The sequence below is a fragment of the Gossypium hirsutum genome, chromosome A10, assembly GCF_007990345.1.
Source record: "Gossypium hirsutum isolate 1008001.06 chromosome A10, Gossypium_hirsutum_v2.1, whole genome shotgun sequence".
NCBI classification, from domain to species: Eukaryota; Viridiplantae; Streptophyta; class Magnoliopsida; order Malvales; family Malvaceae; genus Gossypium; species Gossypium hirsutum.
In genome coordinates, this window is record NC_053433.1 from 100,848,737 (window position 1) to 100,876,347 (window position 27,611).

At 34.9% G+C, this 27,611-nt stretch overlaps 3 protein-coding genes and 1 pseudogene across 5 annotated transcripts; 2 read left to right on the top strand and 2 right to left on the bottom strand.

Moving 5' to 3' along the window:
• The first annotated feature begins 6,324 nt into the window (after positions 1-6,324).
• LOC107895496 (probable N-acetyltransferase HLS1-like) lies at positions 6,325-7,918 on the top strand (annotated as a pseudogene).
• A 1,049-nt stretch (positions 7,919-8,967) lies between these two features.
• LOC121208467 (protein high chlorophyll fluorescent 107-like) lies at positions 8,968-14,367 on the bottom strand. Its single transcript, XM_041079135.1, is given in 10 exon segments — positions 8,968-9,598; positions 9,724-9,788; positions 9,873-9,900; positions 10,038-10,148; positions 12,035-12,280; positions 12,394-12,453; positions 12,537-12,842; positions 13,738-13,824; positions 13,826-13,885; positions 13,986-14,367. Coding segments are annotated over 10 exon segments (1,605 nt in total). The 5' UTR covers positions 14,247-14,367; the 3' UTR covers positions 8,968-9,217.
• A 604-nt stretch (positions 14,368-14,971) lies between these two features.
• Positions 14,972-15,751, top strand: LOC107895497 (uncharacterized). The gene has a single exon (XM_016820764.1). It carries the CDS (start codon positions 14,972-14,974, stop codon positions 15,749-15,751), a length of 780 nt encoding a protein of 259 aa, XP_016676253.1.
• A 5,539-nt stretch (positions 15,752-21,290) lies between these two features.
• Positions 21,291-27,506, bottom strand: LOC107895498 (FIP1[V]-like protein). 3 transcript variants are annotated; one of them, XM_041079134.1, is made up of 9 exons: positions 26,960-27,506; positions 26,507-26,694; positions 26,115-26,241; positions 25,882-25,950; positions 25,665-25,781; positions 25,472-25,573; positions 25,173-25,378; positions 22,769-24,703; positions 21,291-22,140 (listed from the first exon to the last, which is right to left on the bottom strand). In XM_041079134.1, exons 1-9 carry the CDS (start codon positions 27,365-27,367, stop codon positions 22,107-22,109), a joined length of 3,186 nt encoding a protein of 1,061 aa, XP_040935068.1. In that variant the 5' UTR covers positions 27,368-27,506; the 3' UTR covers positions 21,291-22,106. The 3 variants fall into 3 exon arrangements, with proteins under 3 accessions (XP_040935068.1, XP_040935067.1, XP_016676254.2); XM_041079133.1 differs by having other exon boundaries at positions 22,789-24,703; positions 26,507-26,613; positions 26,960-27,504; XM_016820765.2 differs by having other exon boundaries at positions 22,789-24,703; positions 26,960-27,503.
• Between the last annotated feature and the right edge of the window lie 105 nt (positions 27,507-27,611).

Sequence of the window (27,611 nt, forward strand, 5' to 3'; positions counted from 1 at the left end):
AGTTTACTACGAGAATTGTTTGAACTTGTTTAAATGCTAAAATAAGTTTAGAAATGTCTCATGCTCGACTACGGCGACGATCTCGGGTAAGGGGGCGTTACATGAAATTCGAGTAACATAAATATAAATGTAGCTTTTCTTCCATGTACCAGAAAAGGCAGTTTTGAAGAATGTGTGATCGTTTTAATTTATGTTTTTGACGGTAATACCTTGTAACCCTAATTCGGCGACGGATACGGGTTAGGGGTGTTACACGTTTATTACATTAATATTATTCATATGTTTTCCTCAATGAGTTTTGCATGCAAAGCAAAATAGAAGCAAATATTGACTCATTGATTATCTAATATTTAACTAATAGTAAGCAATATTATGTGGTTGAATCATAATACGGTAAAAAAATCTAAACATGTTATTAGTCAAATTGGAGCCAAGCAAACTGATTGAAAGACAACTACGTTGTCTATCAAGTCCAATTGGGGAAATGTTTTATCTTGATCATTGAAGCAGATGACTTCTAGAAGATAGATGTGATTGATTAAACTGACATTACATCGGGCAGTACCCAAGTAGAATAGATCCTAGATCCATTTATGGATTTATTCACTTGTGATGTTCATAGTGTGGCATGCTTTAGTCTTGAGTGGATGATGGATTATGTTTGCATGACTCGTATACTTTAATGTAATTAAAAGCTTGAGTTAAAATCGATAAGGAATTAAAATTTGGTATGTTGGGTATACGACTTATGTAGTATGTAGCATCATTCACAATAGTGGAATTCATAGTCCAACTTAAAGGTAAAAGATATTCTCCTTGATTTGTCGTAATTTGATATGTCAAATACATTCAAGGAGCTTATTCTTGAGCAATTTAGGTGTCTTTTATATGTTTTTGTCAATTTTTTAATTTTATTGCTAATAAATTGTTTTTATTAGTTTTATGTTGTTTTTGAGATCCAAATTAGCCAAACGCGTCATGGGAAATTAATGATAGTAGATTTATCTTACGGAGTTAGAATCCACAAACATAGAAAAACCGAACTGCATAGACAATTTGTCATATTATTGCAGTGCCATCTTCAGTGGACACTACAATCATCATTTCCATTCAAGCTCTTTATTTCTTAGCAATTAACAATAGACCATTTCTGCACTTCTCTTAACTCCAATAACCAAAGAAGCAAGCTCCTGCCTGAAATGGTAGATGATAGGTTTCTTCTCACAAAAAACGACATATAACTTCTCTGTCTTCTTTGTTCAAAAAGAAAAAAAAACTTCTCCATTCTTTTGTTAATTCGTTCTTCAATATTTCTAAGAATGGTGGAGAACTTAAAATTTTTGGCAAGGAAAAGGAAGAAGATTAAGGAAAAGGATACTTAAAGGAGAAGCTATACAGTTTATTTGGAAAATGAAAATATCATAAATTTGGGTTTGTATATTAAAAAAAAATCTTTAGATGAAAGAGAATTATCATTACATAAGAATAATTTTCAAATTTTATTTCAAAACAGTTTTGATATTCAATAAGCTAAAATCCGCTTCTCTACAATCTGGACACAAATTTTCTATACAAAAAATATTTTCCTAAAATATATTATATGCAAACTGATGAATATTGATTCCAACAACCATTATTATAAACTCTTCTACGTAGCCTTTCTAAACCAAAAACTAACAAAAAGGTATTTCCAAACCAAAAACCAAAATTTTCCTATATAGTATTAATTATCAAGTTGTGATCCCTTTGTAGATAATGTAGAAAGACAAAACAATTGAATGAGCATTGAGCTGTCCTTTGGAAATTTAGATACAGGAGAATTTGGTTGGGGGAATGACATGGGAAACATATATACAAAAACATGTGAATGATTACTAAGATTCAGAGAATCACATTGATGACACAATTGTTCCATTTTTGTGGTGCAAGCCATGTACATCGTTTACCACTTATTGTCCTTGCTAAATAAGAAAATGACTCTATCATAACACTGGCAATACTCATCACTATAGTATAAAATTATACTTGCCAAATTCCCTCACAGGAATATTAATATATATCCTCAGTAGGTGCATCAACTTTTCATGCAACTTGAGCATCATGTGGAGACCGCATTGAACGCCAAGTAGCAAAAGGGTTTAAAATCTAAAACAATTATATATCTATATTTTAGGAACTCAACTTCTACTTTAATTTAGCAACCTAGAATTAATATAGTTTAGATTTTTTATTTAAAATGTGGGTTTTTTAATATAACCAAAATCCATTTTTTTCCATTTAAAATTTAAAATTTTGGTTGTTAATAAAAATTATTATTTTAAGCTAATTTGTCATTAAAAATCCAGCCCAACCTTATAATTTCGAATTCTTGTTTTAAATTTCACGTTAGCTAATTAATAGAATCTTTTAATAGTTTCAGTGATCACATGCAATTTAACATTAATAATAGTAAGATGAAATTAAATTAAAGTACATAAATAAATCCTATAAATATGGATGAAAGCATTTGATATACATATCATTGTACTAAATATTAACTTATACAAATTTTACTCGAAAGTTTAAAAATCATCATATAATATTTCAGAAATAGAAAAGAAAAAAGGGAGGTTAATGATGATTTTAAAATTTTTATACCAGGGAAACTAATATCTTTATACATGATGATAATCAATTCGGTCGTTATGGTCGGATAAAATATTTTAATTAAATATTAAAATTTATTATTATTCGAATTAATATTTGAATTATATAAACTTAACTTTATTTCAATTAAATGTTATCCTCGAATTCACTGACATTGTATAGAATTATACGATATTAATGTATTAGATATTAACCTCATATAAAGGATTTATATTTGATTCATTCACATACAATTCTATATATTTTAGGTAATCAGACATTGATACATAATGTGTAGCACCCCAAACCCGGCCCAGATGTTATGGCCGAATCCGACATGCCACATCGAAGCGTTCAAAACATTTTATATTGTTGATCCAGAAAAACCTACTTAGTGTTTAAAAAGATAATTTCATTATAGGTTAAAGTGAATGGAAGCTGTGCACCAGGTAGGAAACCGGAAAAGAGGTGGTGAGTCCATCGGACTGCTTAAGTACCAAGCTCCTTTTGGATCCAATCCTAGACATGCATACCGCCATTGCCACACCTTAACGTCATGGATATTTCTAGGTAACCGATTTGATTATGTCATTTTTAGGAAAAGTGATTAATTTTGGAAAATACTTTCATTGCGGAAGCTTTGCTTGTTGTCGTGTTATTTTGAAATCAATTGTTATTTTTGAAAACGCGCCCTAAAGCTATCCAATTTCAACAATTAAAATAAGTAATACCTATCTTAGTAATACATATTAAAACCATCAAAAATAATTAAGCGGCCTTATTACATTTAAAAACCCAAAACTTCAAATGTAAATAATAGGATGTCCAGTTCACCAGAAGAAAACCAAACTTTCAGAATGGGTGGCCACTCCGAATTCCCTCACAGCTCCAAGCCCACTATGGTTGGGGATTACCTGCGTGGATGAAAATAAAAGGGGTGAGTTTGGGGAAACTCAGTGTGTAAATTAACCCAACCATAGCCTATATCAGCTCAAACCACAGAAATAGAATAAGTTAGCCTTAGCCCAGAACAGAATTCAGAATAAAGCCCATAGGCCCATAGTAGAACAGAACAGATATTACATGTTTATGCAGAAACCCAACCATATCCAACCGTATACACCCCCATTCCAACCTTACACCGTGTGGGGAGACAACTCGACCCACCCAACCGCTACACACCACAGAATTTGCAGCATGGCTGCCAGAACAGATAATGTGACAGAGTCACCAGATACAGATAATCGTGGCAGAGCCACCAGAACAGATATATGTGGCAGAGCCACCAGATCAAATATTTGTGGCAGAGCCACCAGATCAGATATTTGTGGCATAGCCACCAGAACGCTTCCTCCATAATATAACCCATGTCCCCATGCAACAGATATATAATCATGGCATACATCATACAGAATCAGATCGTCATGCTTTTCAGTCAAAATTAACCCTAAGGGTATAACGGTAATTTTGCACCTAGGGGTATAACAGTAATTTTCCATACATAAGGGTATTATAGTAATTTAGCTACTTTTAGGATTTTCATGCATATCCTAACTATTTACGTACTATCAGAACACTTACCGCGCATACTTACCGAATTGGGCCCGTTGGCCCATGAACCCGATCTTTGGCCCATTAAGCCCAAATTATCAAAATGTACGAAATCGTGCGTACTGCGGTTTATTACTTTAGATTACCAAATATACAAACCCAACTATCTTACGAGCATTCGCACACTCGCAAATTCCCAAAATACCGACTTTTCGGCATTTCGGCTTTTCGGCTTTTGCCAATCTAGTCTATGAGAGGGTGTCAGTTACACACCTGTTTGCGACGATATGCTGACGAGATCCACACACGAACCGCCTACAATTGGATTACTAACACGTTAATCTAACTATTCAAATACAAACTACGTATTAACCCCTTACAATATTCAGCCAACCACACCTACAGATCATAGTAAGCTTATAAGAAATCAATAAGCAACTCATTAACAAATTTTTGTCAATGTTTACCACATAATCATAATTTCACTGCAAGTTGTCTTCCTGAGCAACAGTCACTATATTATTTATAACTGGAGCTACGAAACTCCAAATCAAGTGCCGTTAATTTTACCTGAAATAGACTCATATATCTTCTATCCATAAAATTTTCAGAATTTTTGGTTTAGCCAATCAATACCAGATTTTTCTCAAGTTTCCCATGTTTCACTGTTTGACTAATCTGACCACCCTTCATTACGAATCAAATTTCTCATTGTACAGAATTCAAATATGTTCTTGTTTATTTCATTAGAAACTAGACTCAATAAGCTTTAATTACATAATTTATGCAGATTCTAACTCATCTTCCACAATTTATGGTGATTTTTCAAAGTCACATTACTGTTGCTGTCCCAAGCAGATTTATTACCAAATCACTCTTTCACACCTAACTTGCATGCTTGTTATTTAAACATGTATATCACCAATCAATCATCACATATCTATGATTTTACTTAAGTATAATCTCCATTTCATCATTTTAAAGCACAACATGTTAGCTGATTTTTCCCTTTAACATCTAAGGCACATGCATGCTTATTTGTTTGGCTCAACTTCACCTATCTTCCATTTTTCATCAAAAGAACATGAAACAACAACCATTTCCTTCATTTTAATTCATGACTAAATGCTCACAACACAACTAAAATCAAAATATACTTCAAGAGTTAAGGTAGAATCAAGAAGAACTCATGAACCTCAAAATAGAAGCAAGGTACCAAGAACTTACCTTCAATTTTCCTCCTCCTAATGACCGAATACTCAAGAGCTTTCTCCTCTCCTTTCTCTTCTCTAACTTTCAGCTATGATGAACAAAGATGGACAAAACTTTGTTCTTTTCACCCCTTTTTCTTTTAATAAAACTTCATATTTCATCCATTTAATTCTTTAATACAAAAGACATGAAATTCTTATCATGAAACATTTACCTAACCCATTATCATGAAACATTTACCTAACCCATTATCATGGAACATTTACCTAACCTATTATCATGGAACATTTACCTAACCTATTATCAATTTGTATCAATTTGTACCATAAATTATGGATATCAAGTGTACATTTTGTCTACAACAACATGATGGCTGGCCACTTCATGTAAAATGGGAGGTTTGTCATGCAAATCCTCCTATTTTGCACTCCTATTTATTTGGCCACTTCAATTTAGCCTATAACATTTTCAAACATTTTCACATAGGTCCTCTTTCTTAATTTCACTCCCTTTTTATTATGGAACAAAAATTAACTAAAATTGACGGGTTCTATCTTAAGCTTGAGCTTTCTAGAGGCCCACTAACATAATTAAACCTATGCCAACATTCACATGATTCCCGAAAATTGGGGCGTTACATAATGTATAATAACATTAAGTAAATTTATTTTTTTAAATTTAAATCAGGCAATATTATATGATGCACTAATATATAAGACTATGCATAAAATATAAATCTATACACAAGAGAGAGAGATGTATGCTATTTGTTCCTAACATATATATTATATAAGAGTACCGCTTAGCAAATATATATATTATATACAAGAGTATATAAGACTGAAAGTGAGGTGATAGTGAGTTGCGGCAATTAGCCTATTCAAGAAAGGTACAGTGACTGAAAACTATTATTTTCCCAACTTAGGGTGAAAGACATCAATGGTTGACAGTATAGGAGATCGAGTTTTGGTTAGAGAATTTGATGATGCAAGGGATATTGAAGTGGTGGGGAAGCTTGAGAAGAGCGGTGAGATAGGGTCTAATAATAAGGGGACCTCCATTTTCACAAATAATACGATTGACCCTTTGTGTAGGATTAGGTTCTTTCCCCTTCATCTCCTGCTGGTGAGTGAAAGTCTGATAGTGGTTACTCCTTTCCTATATTACATTAATTGTCAACTTCCAAAACATTCAAACTTTAGCTATCCTATTTTTATAGTCATGAAACCCATTGTCCCCATGAGATCATTGTTGGTGTACAAATATATAACTGATGCAAAGGCAATTGACATATGCATGGACGACTGATGTGCTTGAAAATGGCCTACAGGTAGCTGAGCTGCGAGAAAATAGGGAGATTGTCGGTGTGATTAGAGGCTGCATCAAGCATGTGGGGACTAAATATGGAAGAACAAATGTGAAGTTGGGTTGCATTCTAGGCCTCCGAGTATCCCCAACACATCGGTATATATCATGATTAATTATTCACTCCCAGTCCTTCCCCTTTCCAGTACAATTTCAGTGTAATGTCACTCTGAATTTGTCTTCCAATTACAGTTCTAGGGCAACAATAACCCGTATCATTGTTTAAATCAAAGTATTTAGCTTAAGAAGAGTTGTTTTAAGTACATATTAACTTAGTCTTTTTATATATCTCTCTTTTCCCTTCCCTTTTGCATGCATTGTATCATTGTTTAAATCAAAGTATTTAGCATAGGGAAAATTGTTTTAAGTACATATTAAGTTAGCCTTTCTATATAACTGCCAAATGCAATTATAAAACCTTAAGCTCATTAGCCATATTCGTTCAACCAATCAGTTTTGCAATGGAGCTGGGTATCTCTCAAGATATCAAAGTAGAGAAGTTGAATATAAGGCAAGCTATTTCCTTGTATGATAACAAGCTCAAAGGCAAAGACTTGTATTTCACAGACATTGATGCAATCCTCAAGGAAAACCTTAGCCTTGGGACATGGATTTTTTATTTCAAACAAGATGAATGGATTGGTTTGCATAGTGAAGACGAGGATGAAGATATTATTAGCACAGTCCCACCTTCTTGGGCCATGTTTAGCATATGGAGCTCTTGTGAAGCTTACAAGATTGATATTAAAAACCCCATTATCCTCTGAAGCTTTTCATGAAATTTTAAGCCATGCAAGGGACAAGATCCTCCCTTGTTTAAAGAATATCATTCCAATTTGTGACTACTCAATTGAGAAACCATTTGGTTTCTTGTTCCTTTATGGGATACATGGAGAAGGAGAGAACGTTGGGGAGCTCATGAAATGCATGGAGTGTGGCATCGAGATTGGGTGAAGACATTAAGGACTGCAAGATGATAATCACTGAGTTAGGAGTGTCGGATCCGATGATTAAACATGTGCCCCATGCATCATCCAAGTCAAGGATCGATGATCTTTGGTACTTTAAAAAGATGAATGGCTCCTCCATCAATGATGAGAATGAGCTTGCGATGATGGGAGAACTTGGAAATGTGGTTGTGGATCCCAGAGACTTTTAGGGTTAATTCCTCTCTGAAATATTTGATTATAGGGGTTTGTGCAAAAGAAGAAGAAAACAAACCCCCTTAATTCCTAGTTATTTTTGTACCTTTTTATATTACTTTAAGTTTCTCATTTGTGTGTTTTTTATTCAATTTTTAAGCAACAAATTTCTTTGTGTAGCTCAAAAGTCTATCAAACTCTTCATTCTTGGGCATCGAAACCCTAGCTATAAATACAAATATATATATATAATTTACATTTGATAATTTATTAGTTATTAATGAGGAACAATCTCTTAACCTAATGATAAGAGTATTATGTTATATGTACGAAATTTTAAATTTTTCAATTATAAAAAAAATGTTAATATCTCATTAAATGTTTTTTTAAATAAAAACATAAATATATTGATAGGTTTAGAATTTTAAAACTTTTAAGGGTTGAAATTAGAATTTTAATCATGTGTTAACTAGTTAATTGATTTAAATTGAGTTCATTTATTGAGTTTAATAGTGAGATACTGTTTTTACCCTTTTGAAAATTAATAACTTAATTTAGCCATCGCACCATAAAATTTCTGGCTTTGGCGTAAAATTTTATTTCTTTATACTCCCTCCAACAAAAGGTTCACGATAGTTTGAGTTAGCTCATAGAATCAGAAAATGGTGAAATTCTGATTTTGGACGTCTTGAAAATAAATAGTTTTAGCATAAAATTTCTGATTTTAACCCCTAACAAATTATTTTTATCCGGATCCCAACAAAAAAAAATCCCTGACTTTGGCGCTGATAATGCATAGATGGACAGCTGATATGAACAGCTCACTATCCACTATTTGAGTTCATCTTAAGCCCGCCACAAAACTAGGAACCATAACCGAGAGGAACAGCAGACTTGGCACTTTCTGAAACAGGAAAGCAGGTCCGGTTCAAAGGACAATTTCATTTTTTTTTTAGATTTAATCACTGTTTGATACCCAAAAAGAAATACAAACCTGTAAGGCTCATGTGTTATGATTTATATTGTTGGATTATTTTCTTAATGGAAGGTTTCCTTTTTGCCATAGTAAATGTAGTACAAGATATCATTACACTGCTGCAGTTTGATTAAAAAATATATATATACAAATTTGACACTTTCAAGATTTGGATTTGATGTCTGTCTCAATACTCTACAATTGGTATACAGGTGGGTTTGTAACGTCAGAGCATTTTTTCCAGTTTCATACTGTGTCTAGAAAAGCATCCGTTGTCGCATCCTAGAAAACAAGTATATATTCGAGCATGCATCAGCAGTAGCAGCTGTAAACTTTATATGCTCGGTCAAGGCAAAGTCATGGTGGTTCGATTCTGTGATCTCCACATTCTTCTTGGAGATGTTACTCTCTTAGGAGATGAATTTCCTGAGTTTTCCATCAAAAGGTCCAGCTTAGATGGATCTAATGATAATTTATCTTTGATGAAAGCATTCAAGTTAAATCTGCTTCCGTATCCAATATCATTGCCATCATTTAGTCCCAAAGAAGTAGTAAGAAATGGTTCTTCAGCACCATCTTCAATAGATTCTGCATCTTTCGAAGGCTCTCGTGCCTTGTTGATGAGGCCTTGATCCAAGTTCAGTAGCCTCTTTATGCTGTCAAGCGCTGGATCAATGACATCTAAAAATCCCGTTACCCATGATGCATCGTCCACTACTTCAGTACGCTGTTACAGTCCAATTCAAAGAAAAGAAAATCATTCATAAGTTCTCAACTGCAATTCGGATTTTAACGAACTAAAAAGTAGAAAAAGCATAAGAATTTTCTTGTTTACTTTCCCCAAATACAGACCTGCTGGAAGTAGAGGTTACGGATTTCTTCAGCACGCACAGAATTTCCTTGGTCCTCCTCCAATGCTGCCCATGTCATCCATGTTACATAACTCTGAGAATTTATATTGAGCGACAATCTAAATAACCTTCTAGCTGCAGATAAGTTACCAGCTCTTTGTTCCAAAACACCCCAAGCCTACAACAAATGGCAGTTAAGCTTAAATCTATGCATCAAGCAGGCAGAAGATTATCTAGCATATTTGCAAGGGAGTTTAGGAAATTTGAACTTGGTATCAGTGTGTCTCATGTAATGTATAGACATTGACTTATTACCTGTAAGCATCGAGCAGCACTTTCAGTTGTTGAGTCAATCGAAAGGGCTCGTTGGTACAACTCCCTCGCCGTTGATATATTCCCTTCCTTCCATTCCATCCATCCCCATGCCTGACAAGCTCAAAATATCAGCAGTGAATCAGTTTTGAAGTGGATTGAAAGATAGTCTATCCAAGCTGAAACCAAACAAACCATTATCTAGAATGAATATAAAAATGATTCTATTATGCGCCTTGGCATAGGATCTAGTCACAGGTCTAGACGAGAAAGAATTCTTGCTTCGTCCTATGGTTACTCAAAAGGCAGATGGTTTCTTGACTGAACCCCCTCTCAAAATAATGTTTCTTTTTTATAGAATAAGAAACTGTCCTAATACAATTACTAACTTAGAGTTTACAAAGAAAATAAAAACCTAAGATAATAGAGAAAATAAGTAAAACTAAAACTCTTAATAAAACCTGATATAATAAATAAATAAAACTAAAACTCGTCTATATCATTACTCCCCTTCTCAGAGTTGAGTTTGTCCTCAAGCTCAAATTCAGAATAAACTTCAGAACTTATCCAAAATCATCTACCTAATCATCATCTTGCTTGCCTTCAACATTTGATACTTCTAACCAAAATAACCTTATACATTTGTGTCCCATGGAATAAGACTCGTCACAATTATAACACAACCCCTTAGCCCTTCTTTCCGTCATTTTTGTCTGTGTCAATCTCTTAATAAATGGTGCAAAAAAACCTATTTTGCCATTGTTCCATGTTGTTTTGTTGTTTGCTCCGCTTCCTTTGCAATGCTCTTAGTTGTTGGAATGATTAAATTGTTGCCAGTGTTTTGGGAAGTTAGCTAGTTCAGGATGGCTCGAGATGATAGTTTGGAAGAGACATTTTGTTTACCTTCCAATGAACCATATTCATTGCAACTCCAAGGTTTTCCGGTTGTTGTATCTCAATATCAATTCTAAGTTCCTCTACCAACCCTAAAATAAAGAGATTTCCTTGTTGTCGAGGTTTAAGATCATCAATCCTAGCAGTGATTGAAATTGGCGTTGATATTCCTTTACAGTCCCAGTTTGTCTCAAGTTGGCACATTCTCCCAATGGCTTATTACTCGTAAGTGACCCAAACCTTACATGACAACACGCTTTAAAGTGCCCCCAATCAAGATTTGCCTCCTCTTTTTCCATTTGATCAAACCACAATTGTGCCTCTCCTAAAAGACGGAATGAAGCTAAGCCTACTTTCTCTTTTTTGTTAGTTTGTTGATTGCCAAAAAATTTTTTGCATCTTTTCAGCCACCCTAAAGGATCTCCAACACCCTCATAAATGAGAAATTCCATCTTAGAGTATCATGACACCATGCACCCGCCGTGTTGCAAGTCTAAATTCTTTTTCCTGCCTCTGCTGCTGCCCTGTTCTTCATTATTTTTCTCTGAATCCCCTTTTATTATCTTTTAGACCGAAAGAGATAATATCGTCAGTTGCTTCTCCAATACTTGTTGCCTTGTAGCCATTTGTTCCATGAAAGCCTCCAGCTTGGCCGTCAAAGTCTTTTCGTCACCCATGACAACTGGCTTTGATACCAAATTGTTATGCGCTTTGGCGTAGGATCTAGTCACAGGTCTAGACAATAAAGAATTCTTGCTTCGAATTATGGTTACTCAAAAGGCAAATTCGTCCTTAACTGAACCTCCTCTCAAAATAACGTTTCTTTTTTATAGAATAATTGCTTATCTCTTTATTTCATATTGGCAGCCTTTTATAGGTTGTTAATAGAATTCCTAACATAAAGTTTATGAAGGAAATAAAAACCTAATATTATAGAGAAAATAAGTAAAACTAAAACTCCTATTGCAATAAAAGCATCCATATCAGATTCCCACCAAGATTTAGCAACTAGTAAATCTAAGGGTTGTAAAATCCTATTAGTCTATAAGCTATATGTCCCACACAGGTAGAAAACTAGAATTCAAAGAGCTTAACAGATTTCTTACTATCCACACTGGTTGATGCCTTGGGTCCAGCTCAGAGGCTCTCCTAAACAAAACACGAGCTAGATTTGCCGTTGAGTGTTTGTATTCCAACAAAGCAAGAGACTGAAGTAAAACGGGATCTCTAGGATTGAGTGCATGGCCTATCTTCAAAAGTTTTCTTCCCATGTCGACATTGCCTATATTAGCTTCAAAAACTCCCCAAACATGCCATGCAAACCTGTTCTTGGGGCTTGCTTGGACTGCTTTCTGCAAATTAAATACATATATTTCTATCAGGACAGTAAAATCACAAACTTAGATCAAAGCGACAGAGAGAAACAGTGCATGATTTGCTATTTGGCTTTCATAGAAAGGATTACCTCAAATAGGAGCCTCGCAGCGCGATTTTTTTCCTGTTGTACCTCCAATTGCGCCCATGCCTATATTCAACAAATTTGACCAGACTTAATTAAAGCATATTTACAGTAGAAATAAACCAAGGTCTGCCACACTGAAGACTTACAAGCCAACTGGCACAGCTTTTTGGGTTACACTTGGTGGCCTGGCGGAACAAGTACCGAGCCTGCTCATACCTATTTGCTTTAGCTTCAAGCAATGCAAGGGTTTGATAGACATACTCATTTCCACCGCAAAATTTGAGACATTTAGCAAGCAGATGCCTTGCTTTCTTCACATTCCCCTGTTTTAGCTCCAGAACTGCCCATCCATGCCAAGCAGCGATGTGTCTTTTGTCAGCAACGGTGGCCGCATCAAAAAGTTCTCTAGCCCTTCTTATATTCCCCATCTTATTCTCCAACACAGCCCAGCACTGTTTGAAGAGTATAAAAATGTTGTCAATTCTACATACGAGGAATAATAATAGAAAACAAAACGGTGGTTCTTTATATCAGTTCAAGGATCTCAGCTCAGTGCTGTATCTATGTTTAACAAAATCATTCCATTTGCTAGAAGCCACATAGTAGATTCGTTACATACAAATAAGTAACCATCAACAAGCTTCATCTATGCTTCCATTAGTCGAATCCAACAGGATGAAGTATTAGAAATTCAACAGTATAAAAATGTTGTCAATTCTACATACGAGGAATAATAATAGAAAACGAAACGGTGGTTCTTTATATCAGTTCAAGGATCTCAGCTCAGTGCTGTATCTATGTTTAGCAAAATCATTCCATTTGCTAGAAGCCACATAGTAGATTCGTTACATACAAATAAGTAACCATCAACAAGCTTCATCTATGCTTCCATTAGTCGAATCCAACAGGATGAAGTATTAGAAATTCCAAGTACTCAAATGGATAAAAAAGCATACTTCCAAAACCAAATCGAATAACACATCGATGACAATGACCATCATAATGCCAAAGATTTCATTTCAGATATCGGTAGCATGAACTTGAATTCGAAAAGCACAAACACCAGTAAAATTTGCAAAATTTCAAGTCCCCATCCGCAAGAACCATCTTTCTATCCTCAAATGGACAAAAGTGCAGATTTGCAAAAGCAAGTCCAATAATGCAGTAATGACAATGATCATCACGGTGTTAAAGGTTTCCATTTCAGAACCGGTAGCATGAATTGAACTTGAAAAGCATAAACATCAAAGAATTGAACTCGAGCAATAGGCTCAGTGACAGAAGTGAGTTCATCAGGGTTCGAAACAATGACATTATCAAACAAAAAGGGAAAAGAAAATGCAAAACCTGCCAAATGTAGGGATTTTCTCCTTGGGTAGCTTGGCAACCTCTCTCATATACGGCCCTCGCTTCTGTCCTTTTTGCTTGCTTGCTTGCTCAATATCTTCCCCAATGTTACATATGATCTCCCATCTTCAGGCCAATAGTATATACACTACAAGCAAAAATACAAGAAGAAAAAATCCATTAAATAAGCAAACTCAATGAACAATGTAACACTATGAAATTCACTAGAACCAAGTATACCCTTTTACCTTCTCCAGTATCTTTTCAGCTTCTTCATATCGATACTTCCTCGCCAAAACCCTGGCTTTATACAATGACAAGTCCAAGTTCACCGCAAGTGGCTTCTCTAGTGTGCCACCGGACTCGCCTCTTTCGGGTTCGAATAGAGGCATCTTCTTGGCAAACTCTTCGAGGCCAGCATCTATACCCGACGGCTTCGAAATGACGTCATCTCCTTCGGCTTCACCATCTTCACTCCCATCATCATTTTCTTCACCGGAAACATCCATGACTGGGAGTCGAACAACAAGGACCTTCTTGAAAGTGTCTTGCTTGGGTTCTAAAGAGTCTTCCCGGTCGGCTTCTTGGTCGAGGAAAATTATAAAACTATTTTGGTATTTAAACTTTGGTGCATTGATGGGAAAGTTTTTAACCTTCCTAATGAAATACCAGACATGGATATTATTTATTTAATTTTTATTTTTAAATGTTAATTAAGTAGAAATGACTACTTTTTCATCCCATTGAATTAAAAAATTTCATATTCTATAAGTGGATGTCATTATCAACCCCATAAGTTATAAAACTCTTCCTATACCCCATAAGTTATGAGATTTTTCCTATACCCATAAGTTATGAGATAAAAGGTCATGACCTTTTACATGACCTATAATAATTAGCGAGTTATTTTAACCCCTATATATATGGGGCTCATGTACTCATAAAAAATATATAAAAAAGAAGATACACTCTCTTCTACATTCTCTCTACACTCTTTCTTCTATCACATTTTAGTTTATTCTTTCATTATTATTTCACAACACGTTATCAGCACGAGTCTCTAATACAAGAAATCAAGGCCAACAAATTTTTCCTTAAAGATTGCCGAAGGACGCTTAGGTGAAGTAAGGGTAACAAGTTGATCTATTTCATTTGCATATGTGTTATTTCATTTGCATATTAACATGTTTTATTTTACATTTTTGACTTGTATATTTTGTCTTATAGTTTTATAATGTCAAATCTTACAAAACTCGAATTTGTGGCTCTGGACATCACTGGAAATAACTATTTATCATGGGTACTAGATACTGAAATTCACTTAGATGCAAAGGGTCTTGGTGAGACTATTAAGGAGGGAAATGAAGAAAGTACACAAGATAAGGCCAAGGCCATGATTTTCCTTCGCCATCACCTCCATAAAGGTCTAAAGACCGAATATTTGACTGTTAAGGACCCTCAAATTCTTTGGGCCAATCTAAAGGAAAGATATGACCACCAGAAAACTGTGATTTTGCCTAAAGCTCATTATGAGTGGCTGCATTTAAGATTGCAAGACTTTAAGTCTGTTAGTGATTATAACTCGACCATGTTCAGAATCACTTCACAATTGAATTTATGTGGAGAGAAGATTACTGATGCAGAAATGTTAGAAAAAACATACTCAACTTTCCATGCAAATAATGTTGTTGTGCAGACACAATATCGTGAAAAAGGCTTCCAGAAATATTCTGAATTAATTTCTTGCCTCCTAGTGGCAGAGCAAAACAACGAGCTGCTAATGAAAAACCATGAATTACGCCCAACTGGCTCTGCTCCATTCCCTGAAGCGAATGTGAGTTTACACAATGGGCAAGAATTAAAAGAAATACACCATGCAAATAGTAGTGTGCGTGGTCGTGGTCGTGGCCGAGAGCGTAGCCGCGGACATAGATATGGATATGGTCGAGGTGGTCGATTTAAAAATTCACATTCCTACCAGAAGTGGGATCGAAAAAATGGTAATATAGAATAGAAAGAAAAAGGTGAAAATGTGACTAATGTATGCTATCGTTGTGGAGGAAAAGGACATTGGTCTCGTGTGTGTCGCACACAAAAGCATCTAGTTGATCTCTATCAGCAGTCCATAAAATAGAAGGGAAAGAAAGTAGAAACCAATCTTGTGTATAAAGATGGCGAATGTGATTTTGATGATGACAATGCAACCCACTTAGAAGTGGCTGATTTTCTTTCTACCCTTGAAGAAAATAATTAAGGCCACAAATTTTGATAAATAATAAAATAAACCTCTACTACTCTATGTTTCATTTAGCAACTTTAATAATGATGTTATGACCTTTACTAGTGCTATGTTTTATGTGATAATTTTGTTTTATAGACCTTTTAGTAATTTGAACTTTGAATACCTGTTTTCACCATTATCTGTGACATTTTGTGGTTATTTTGTTTCTTTGAAGAACATTATCTCGCAAAGGCAATCAGCTATGAATGGTGAAAATATATGTCTAGCAGACAGTGCAACTACTCACACCATATTGAAAGACAAGAGATATTTTTCTCATTTAATAATGAAAGAAGAAAGTGTGAGCACTATATCTGGTAGTACAACTATTATAAAAGGCTCCGGAAGAGCAATTATTTTATTACCAAGGGGAACAAAAATTGAAATTATTAATGCATTATACTCCCTTAAGTCTCAAAGAAATTTATTGAGTTTTAAAGATATTAGCCAAAATGGATATCATATTGAGACTTTAAACGAAGGAAATTGTGAATTACTTCAAATTACGAGTATTGCTCAAGGCAATAAACAAATTGTTGAGAAATTGCCTGCATTCTTTACTGGTTTGTACTACACAAAGATCAGTTCTATAGAAACACATGCTATAGTAAACCAGAAGTTTACTAATGACTTTGTTCTTTGGCATGACCAGTTAGGCCATCCCGGTTTAATAATGATGCGAAAAATAATTGAAAATTCATGTGGACATTCATTGAAGAGCCAGCAGATTCTTCAAAACATTACATGTCCTGCATGTTCACTGGGGAAATTAATAATCCGACCATCACCAGCTAAGATAAATAACAAACCACTTACTTTTCTTGAGCGAATTCAAAGGGATATATGTGGGCCTATACATCCCCAATGTGGACCATTTAGGTACTTTATGGTTTTAATCGATGCATCGAGTAGATGGTCTCATGTATCTTTGTTATCAACTCGCAACCTGGCGTTTGCGAGATTACTTGCTCAATTGATTCGATTACGAGCCCATTTCCCAGATTTTCCTATTAAGACCATCCGTCTTGATAATGCTGGTGAATTTACTTCTCAGTCTTTTAATAACTATTGCATGTCCATTGGAATAAGTGTTGAACATCCTGTAGCTCATGTTCACACACAAAATGGTCTAGCAGAATCTTTAATAAAACGACTTCAATTGATAGCAAGGCCATTACTTATGAAGTCAAAACTCCCAATCATTGCTTGGGGGCATGCAATTTTACATGCAACTGCATTAATTCGCATCAGGCCAACAAGTTATCATAAAGTCTCCCCCTTACAAATAGTTCATGGTCAGGAACCAAATATTTCCCATCTAAGAACATTTGGATGTGCCGTATATGTTCCAATTACTCCACCACATAGAACTAAGATGGGACCTCAAAGAAGGTTGGGTATATATGTTGGATTTGAATCCCTATCCATAATTAAATATCTATAACCATCTACAGGGAATCTATTTACGACTCGTTTTGCAGATTGTCATTTTGACTAGTCAATTTTTCCAACATTAGGGGGAGAAATCAAACAGCTGGATAAGAAAATTAGTTGGAAAAAGTTGTCATTAGCTCATCTTGATCCTCGAACTAAGCAATGTGATTTAGAAGTTCAAAAGATTATTATTACAAAATTTAGCTAATGAATTGCCAGACGCATTTTCTGACCCAAAGAAAGTGACTAAGTCACATATACCAGCTGTGAATGCTCTAATAAAACTTGATGTCCCAGAAGGACAAAATCTAGTTGCTACTGAATCTAATACACACCTGAAGCGTGGTAGACCAATTGGTTCCAAAGATAAGAATCATTGAAAAAAGAAAGGAGCAAAGATTAATGATGACGAAATCAAAGAAAAAATGATTATACCGGGATCTCCTAAAGAGACTATAGACATGATTGGAAGAATAGTTTCAGAAGAAAATCAAGTACCTGACAATGAAGAGATCTCTATTGATTATGTCATGTCTGGTATAAAATGGAACCGAAATCAAATCGACGTCGATGATATTTTTGCATGCAATGTAGCACTAGATGTTATAAATAATAAAGAGGATTATGAACCAAAATCGATTGAGGAATGTAAACAAAGAGATGATTGGCCAAAATGGAGAGAAACAATTGAAAATGAATTGAAATCGCTAGCAAAAAGAGAAGTGTTTGGACCTATAGTCCGTATACCTACAGGTGTGAAACCAGTGGGATACAAATGGGTTTTTGTGCGTAAAAGAAATGAAAAGAGTGAAATTGTAAGGTATAAAGCACGTTTAGTTGCACAAGGATTCTCACAAAGACCTGGAATTGATTTTGAGGAGACATATTCTCTTGTGGTGGATGCAACTACATTTAGATTTTTGATAAGTCTGGCTAAAAGAGAAGGGCTTGATTTACGCTAAATGGATGTAGTAACAGCTTATTTGTATGGCCCACTGGATACTAACATTTATATGAAACTCCCTGAAGGATTTAAACTGCCTGAAGCAGTGAGTTCAGGTTCTAGAGAACATTATTCCATCAAATTGCACAAATCCCTTTATGGATTGAAACAATCCAGACGCATGTGGTATAATCGCCTAAGCGAGTATTTGTTGAAATAAGGATACAAGAATGATCCAATTTGCCCATGCATTTTCATTAAGAAGTTTGGATCTGGATATGTAATTATTGTAGTATATGTTGATGATTTGAATATCATTGGAACTCCTGAAGAGATCCAAAAGACTGTTGAGTGCTTGAAGAAAAAATTTGAAATGAAAGACCTTGGAAGAACGAAATTTTGTTTGGGGTTACAAATTAAGCACCTAAAAGAAGGAATCCTTGTGCATCAATCAACGTATATTGAAAAGGTGTTTAAGAGATTTTATATGGATAAGGCACATCCAATAACTACCCCGATGGTTGTAAGATCACTTGATCCAAGTAAAGACCCTTTCCGTCCTCGGGAAGATGGTGAAGATTTTCTTGGTCCTGAAGTGTCATACCTCATTGCAATTGGGGCATTAATGTATCTTGCTAGCCATACCCGACCTGATATACCTTTTTCTGTAAATTTGCTAGCAAGATTTAGCTCATGTCCAACTCGGAGACATTGGACTAGAGTAAAACAGATATTTCGTTATCTCCAAGGCACAAAGAATATGGGTCTATTTTTCCTTAATAAATCCAAGACAGAGTTAATTGGTTTTGCAGATGCAGGATTTATGTCAGACCCTCATAATAGAAAATCACAAACTGGATATGTTTTTACATATGGAGGTACTGCAATCTCTTGGCGCTCAATGAAGCAAACAATTACAGCAACCTCGTCTAATCATGCAAAAATCTTAGCAATCCATGAAGCAAGTCATGAATGTGTATGGCTAAGATCTATGATCCAGCATATAAGGAATAATTGTGGTTTATCATCTGGAAAGGAAGCTACAACTATCTTGTTTGAAGACAACACAGCATGCATCGATCAGCTCGATAGTGGATACATCAAAGGTGACAGAACAAAACACATTGCACCAAAATTCTTCTTCACTCTTAACCTCCAGAAGATTAAGGAGATAAAAGTTAAGCAGATTAGTTCAAGTGAGAATTTAGCAGATTTATTCACTAAGGCGCTTCCTATATTAGTGTTTCAGAAGCTTGTTTACTACATTAGAATGCGTCACCTTCGAGATCTCAAGTGATGTAGCCATTAGGGGGAGTTAATACGCGCTGTACTCTTTTTCCCTTAACTTTGGTTTTATCCCACTGGGTTTTCCAGGTAAAGTTTTTAATGAGGCATCATAACAAGCATATAATTATGTACTCTTTTTCCTTCACTAAGTTTTTGTCCTACTGGGTTTTTCTTAGTAAGGTTTTAACGATGCATAATTAGATAATGAACATCCAAGGGGGAGTGTTATGAAATATTTATGTGGATGTCATTATCAACCTCATAAGTTATAAAACTCTTCCTATATCCCATAAGTTATGAGATTTTTCCTATACCCCATTAATATGAGAGATAAAAGGTCATGACCCTTTACATGCCCTATAATAATTAGAGAGTTACTTTTAACCCCTATATATATATGGGGCTCATGTACTCATAAAAAATATATAAAAAAGAAGATACACTCTCTCTTCTCTCTACACTCTTTCTTCTATCACATTTTAGTTTATTCTTTCTTTATTATTTCACAACACCATAGAATTATTCTTTAACTTAACCCATTTACTTTTTATAACCAGAATAGTTTTATAAGATAATTCAATAAATTAATTAAGCACTTAATTAAAAACAAATAAAAAATAATTAATTAATTAAATCTTTAAATTGCGTATATTTGTAAAAGTCTTTAATTCCGTTGACTAATTTGGCATCTAAAATTAAGAATTGATGATGTGGCAAGTGATTTGATATTGATGATGTTGCTTATTATAGATTTTTTTAAGTTTTTTATTTTTTTAATTACCTTGTATTATGCGCATGCAACTTTTTAGTAATTATATAATTTTACATAAATTTGATATTTAGAAAAATAAAATATTTTTCAATTTTTTATAACTTATAGTTTTTAAAATTATAAAAAAAAGTTATATATTTTTTTATATTTTAGGGTTTAGAATAAAAGTTTTAAAAAAAATCAAAAATTTAAAATTTAAAATTTCTAGTTTAGAAAATTTTTATAAAATATCATTTTTTAAAATTATAAAAATATATATAAAGTTATTAATAAATATGTATAAATGAATATTTACATACCTTTGTCCAAGTTGAATAAAAAAAATCTTTAAAAACCTATAATATGTTACACAATCGATTTGCATAATTTATAATGTTAGCACGAAATTAAATGGTATCAAGAAGAAGTGTAGAAATTGAGAGTAGATGAATTGAATATTGTTTTCAATTATGAATTATTTTATAGGAATACTTTTTTATTATATCAAGTCTTTCTAACTCTATAAAAGTCGGATTCTTCTAAATGAACTCAAAATTAATAAAGTTGGATTTAGTAATAATAAAAAATAGCAAATTTTTGTTATTTGAGACTCCAAGTTTACATTGAAATTTGTTTATTTGATTATTCGATTATTCAATGCTTTCTTACATAGGCATGTGTTCCCTTATAGACACAAAATAGAAGCCATTTCCAGTAAAACAGATTTAATCAAATCAAATAAATATACCCAATAGTTGAATATGAATCAAATCTTCTAAACCATGATTAACCAAAGCCTTTAGACTGGATAAAAATGCCATAAATGTAACATTGTCAGCAATGAATAAGCTTAAACCTTGAAAACATTAATACTTTCATCATAAGCATAAAAAAATCATATGCAGTTTGCCAAGATGAAGAACTGGAACAAGAACAAAAAAAAAATAAAATTCACCCACTGTAATTTTTGAAGTCAATATTATTTTATACGGAAGAGACATGATGATTGTGATGTTTAAAGGCATGTACCACGGCAGCCGTTACTTGCCCCTTCAGAACGGAGAATGAAAATCCTGCTTCACCTGAAACCTGAGGAGACCATATCATCTTCAGTAAGATGGCATGAAGTAAACTATAGAAAAGCTAACTTACACCCCACTGCCTCTTTCTAGCAGGCCTCTGTCGCTTTGTTTCATTAGTCTGGACAACCAGTTCAACTTGGGGAGCAGAGATCTTGTCCTGTTCCCGTTTTATTGTGATTGGATCCCTAAACCGTTCCCTTCTTTTCTCCATCTTTGCTAGTGTCTCCAGTATCCGTTTGTTCTCATATTCACCTACAGCTCCATTCTTATCAGAAGCACTATCCACGAGCAATGTTCTCATCTTCGCCTTCCCCCTTTGCATCATAGTCTCAGAAGCATTTTCCTTTTCCGGGTTAATATCTTCAACACTTTGCTCTTCGTGTATGATCTGACCCTCCTCGATATCCAAATCTTTGTTACACTCTGTAACTGAGAACTTACCAAACTGTTTCTCATTGTTATTTCTTCGGCCATTCGTATTACAGTTGTCTTTATTAGCTGCTTTGCTTCCATAAGAGTCATGAAATTCCATATCAGCTTTCCGCTCTGTAGGATATTCTGAGCCCATCTTTACGACCCTTGCTTTGCTCACTAAGCTTCTACTATGTGAGTGTCTTCCAGAAGACTGCAGAAGGTATTATCATACGGAAATGTCACAGACTATAATTGACCATGCTCTAGATAATTTACCAGATTTATATATATGGTCAGATGAAATGACAAATCAGATGTTTATGCATGGTACTCAATAACAAAAATCTAGGAAGAAGTCAATATCAATCATGAATAGCCTATGAACGTAACCATGCAAGTAGTGCACATGGAAGTAAAAATGCAAAGAGAAAAGTAAAATTAAAAGAATACGAACTGTCAAATTGTCTGCAAATAGTGACAAATCATTTTTGTCAAATTCACAAAAATTTAAATTAAAAAAATCAAGTAATTAAACTGACATGAACAAATTACTTGGACCTGTAGTTCTGTCTAGAGAAGTTAAAGTGTATGAATTTTGAAAGTAGAAGCATAGCCTCCATCAGCTAATGAAAAAGGTACTTATTCTAACTTAAATAAATTATCCTGTACTCCAGCACTTCAACTAGTATTAAAGGCCTTTGAAGGTGGAGCATCGTAGAAAAGAAGAAAATAAGAAATATGCAATAAGATCATTAGATGGAAAAGAAAAAAAAAGGATTTGACCAACACAAATAGAACACTCATATATACAAGTACAAATGATACAAGATTTCCTTGACCTTGGTTTCCCCAGCTTTACCTTTCTTTCCCCAACAATCAAGTCAACAGGGTCCCTGTCCTTCAGGACCTCCTGCTCATTCTCACCTCTATACCTAATAAAAGATTTTCTTTTAACACAGTTGGCATTACTTCCTTCACTTATCATTTCATATCCATGATGCTCTAACATTGAATCATCATTAAACACCTCATCCTGGTGTGACCCATGCGTAGCATGAATTGAATCATGCTTAGAAGTTTTTTCACAAGAAAAAGACACCCCTTGAGCAAACAATCTATCATTTACAAGTAATTTATCCTCTCTCCAGTGTAGTACTCTAGATCGCTTACTACGACCTCTTCCCTGTGACTGAACTTCATTATCCTTTTGCAAATTATTTTCATCAGTATAATTGTAGGAACTAAACCAAGTACTGTCTCGGTCTTCCTCATTACATATTATTCTCTGATGTTTATGACATCTTTCAATTAGAGAGTCAGATGCCTCATTTCTGGGTAATACAGTATTAAACCATCTTCTTCCATTACGTGCTGACAGTTCTATGTCAATTGCCAATGCCAGAGATCTGCTATATGCATGTCTCTGACGCTCATCTTCACTTTCAACGGTCCCTGATCTATTCAAATGGAAAAGGGCAGCATCAACAAATCTACCTTCTCTGCCAGAAACTTTGACTTCTCTCCTGATGGGTGGTATGCATCTCTCATATGATTTAACCAAACCCCTTTCACAGCGTGTGAATGAAATAGATGAGTCATACTTTTGTTTTAACCACTCATCTTCATGCTTATAATCTAAGGGGTGATCACCATGATCAGTTTTCTTCCTAAGTTGGAGTCTTTCACTTCCCCTTCTCCATTGAATATCTCTTTCTGTTGAAGCAGAGGAATACCTTGAGGCTAAACTCCCAGATTCTCCGCAAGTGTGAGGAACCAAAATCTTCTGAGCAGGAAGTCTTTGTCCACGATACCAAAACCCTTCCATGTCATCTTCTTTAGCTACGCCAGCTCGTCTTTCATGATAAAACTCCTTCTCATTCCAGTTTCTTCTAACAAAGTGATAGCACAGATGAGCTTTTCTGCTGAGAGCCCAAAGATGGCTGTCAGTAAACCTTTTACTGCGGTTAACACAAGGTTCTTTCTCCCTGTAATACGAGGAAGTTTCTTTATCATGATAAACATGATCTTTCAATCTTTCCTTCTGTCTGCCACAGTAAACAGATGAGTAATCTTTATAACAGAGTTCCCTCGCATTTGATAAAGGGGAAGCTTCATAGCAGTTTTCAGGGTATATCTTCTGGTCAATAATACCGTGAGGTCTACCACGGTGATGCTTCCATTCTTCCTCAGTGAGATTTCCATCTCTTCGGTATCTTTTCCAATCACCCTCTGCATCTGATATTGGATAAGGGTCATACTCATCATCACTTTCAACCACGACCCTCTGTTTCAAGGAATGCTGGTGTCTCCAACTCTCATGCTTTCGCTTGTCTCTCATGGGAGTTGTATGTTCCAAAAAACCTTCTCCATCATTTAATTTCATTTTGGGGCCATCACTTCTGGAACTCTTATGATCAAGTGACTTCCGTAATCCAGTGCCGTAACGTGGTTCTTTCCCTCTTAATGGACTTTGGATTTCAATGGAAGCAGCATCAACACTATCTTCAGGATCGCTTCCAGAAAAGGAAAGTGTAGGGCTAAAATGACTTCGATTGTCAAGTGATGGTTCTGTCTCAGTAATGTAAGTATGTGAATGGTGAGTATTTCTGCAGGCTGCTTCATTTTCCTTATTTTTGGTTACCACTGCTTCAGCAGTTCCTTCTGAAATGTGAACTTCCATATTTTGATGGCAACCCCCATTCATATCAGAGACATAGGCCTTGCCATGATCACTGGTCTCTAGTGAAGTTTGATTAGATGCCGGCTGCAAAGACCTAATCAGATGTTTTTTAAAAAAATTAGGCTGTCAGTGGTTTATAATAATAATAACAATAACGAAAAGCTTACTAAAAATAATCACTAAAATATGGTACAACTATGCAGCCATCAGAAGCTGATACAAGCAGACGAAGCTTAAAATGCCAGATGTAAACATACTAGATATGTCAAGTGCCAACAGTAAATCTTGTTTTCAAGTTTTAAACAAGTACTAGTCTCCTTTTTAGTTTTTATGGAATCCTCCGTTTTCTTTCTTCTTTTGGGAGGCAGAGAAACCCTTTAACACTAGCACTTAAAATCAAGTGAATAAAAAAAAAACACCCATGTTAGAACCAGAAGTTCCAACAAAGGATGTGCAGGACAAATCAAGCACGTAGAGAACTCAGTAGAAGGATCTATAAGCTTCAAATATCCATCATATTTATAATATAGAAAGATATAGTTCAAGAAACAAATGATTCAGACCTCTCCAAAGAAGATGTGGACACATTTCTAGCCCTTGCATAATGCTCTTCATTCAATTCCTCACTGCTAGCACTAATGGAAAAGCAAACATTTCTATCATCCTTTGCATCCAGCTTCCCAGACTCTGACACTTTAGACTTGCTACCATGACCTAATTCCTCCTTTGCAGAGTCAGATGAATCCACAGTGGAATCCTGCACAGTTATCTGGAGCCAACCCATGGAATTAAAAATGATACAAAGGTTACAATATGTAAGAATTGTGCATATTGTGCATTAAAGACTAGAGTCAAAGCAGACCTCTATAATAACATCAGAATCTTGAAAACGTGGACGCCTTATATCCATGGATGGTTGGCGTTCATTGATGCTGTCTTCAACCTTAATTGCTCTTCCTTTTGGCTGAAGTAATAAACCACTAAAGAATTAAACAAAACCCACGAAACAGATGCTATGAAGATTGTTGTATCAGACACTGAAGCTTTAAGCATACCAGTTCCAAGAGCATCTCTCCTCTATCAGCACATTTCAATGACGAATCAACCTTAACTACATCCTCCGTTATAGCTTCCCAAGTTACTATCTCATGACCAGCCTCAGCTTCATAAGCCTATCACCATATAAAAAGTTGGAAAACTCAGATAATTGAGATACTTTTACAGTTCATTACCTAAAAACTCAAGAGTATTACTAAGGTTAAAATAATCAACCTGGTCAAGTTTTGAAGAATAATGAGAAGGAATCCTAGCCTGCCTTGATGTTTGTTGCCCAAGTTTCTCCTGTTAAAAACCTCAATAAAAGGTTTCCGTAAGCAAAGTGCTATAAAATTTTTTTTAAAAGAAAACCATCCAGCTAAACAGCAGTAGCATCATAGTAGAAGAAATGAGCTACACCGCAAGGTGAAAACATGGCAAGACAATTAGCATGATAATAAATTACTTACCAGGGAGTTACAGTATTCTTTCCAACTATCCTCATTGAATCCGTAATTGAAGAAATCTGACATATCTGCAGAAGCATGCCTCCAAGCTTTCTCCTCAAATGCATCAATATTGACATCCAATATTTTCCTGACAGAAATTAAGGCGGGAAGGATAAGAAACATAGTCAACAACATTAAGGAATAGATTAGAAAAGCTCTATAACAGAGTTAATAACTCACATTTCTAAATGAGCATTAAAAGATAGTAACTAAAAAACTCAGATAACATTAATTATCATTACAGAGCTTAGACAGCCTGAAAATTATTTGCATTTTTCAATGCATGATACATGAAAGGAACCCATAGCAAATTAAGGTTCAATATAATCAAAGATTAAAGTGCATCAACCAACCTGTACCATGGAAGGGAAAAACCATGTCCAAATTGATGTGGCAATGGTTTCATGGTAGCAACCTTGTTTTGGTTGTAAACATCGTCTTCCCGGTCACCTCTTCTCGACTTAGAAGAAAATGACAACACAGCAGTATGTCCATTAACCCTTATATTACTTGGAAATGATGATCCATGAGGTCTCACATACTACGATATAAAAACTCAAATCATGAATTAACACAAATCTAGAAAAAAAAAAAGAGAGGATACACTGCTTTGATACAATAAGGATCAAAATTAAGAGCACAAATGGTTGTAATTTACATCAAGGAAAGAAATGTTCATTTTCTCCATTAAAAAAAAAGCTAAAACAATACTAACATATACATAAAACGAAACGAAAACGAAAACGAAACATAAATAAATAAAACTATGCTACTTTAAGTACAATACATTAGCAAAAAAAGGTTACCTTGAAGAGAGAATTAACCTCAATTTTAGCTCCAGTCCCTCTTTCTACACCATTCCCTCTAAATTTCAGCTGCGACCCATGACTAAACGGTTCCACTCGCCTTGTAATATTATCCGACCCGGTTCCATCTACACCAAAATCACCATTTTCGTTCTCCTCGTAGCTACCACCGTGACTCCTAGCACCGGTGACCGAAAACTTATCGCAATCATCATCATTCAACACAATGTTCAAATCGTCCTCGCTGTCACTATCTTCCGTAACTGAACCGGCTATGAACTTATTATGCACCTCGGTGCTTTTGAAGCCATTGCCAGGGTTATTCTCTTGTGGTTCGCCAACAGCTGAGCTAGCTTGGACTTCAACATCAGCATACAAATCACCAAAATCATGATCCATCGACTCCATTTTTCTTTTACTTTCCACTATTTGTGCACAAATTAGTCGAATGTCACAGTCATAGGTTACAAATATTTCGATTACGTTAAATTCATTCTCGTTCCTGAAAAATGATAAGAAAAACCATAGTGCAAAGAAGGTAAAGAAACCCTATAGGATCTAAAACCCTGCAAAAGCCCTTAATGCCTATTGAAGTTTAGCCCATAGACTATTATTTGAGATTTATTGGGCTAAGTTTGATGCAAAATTTAAC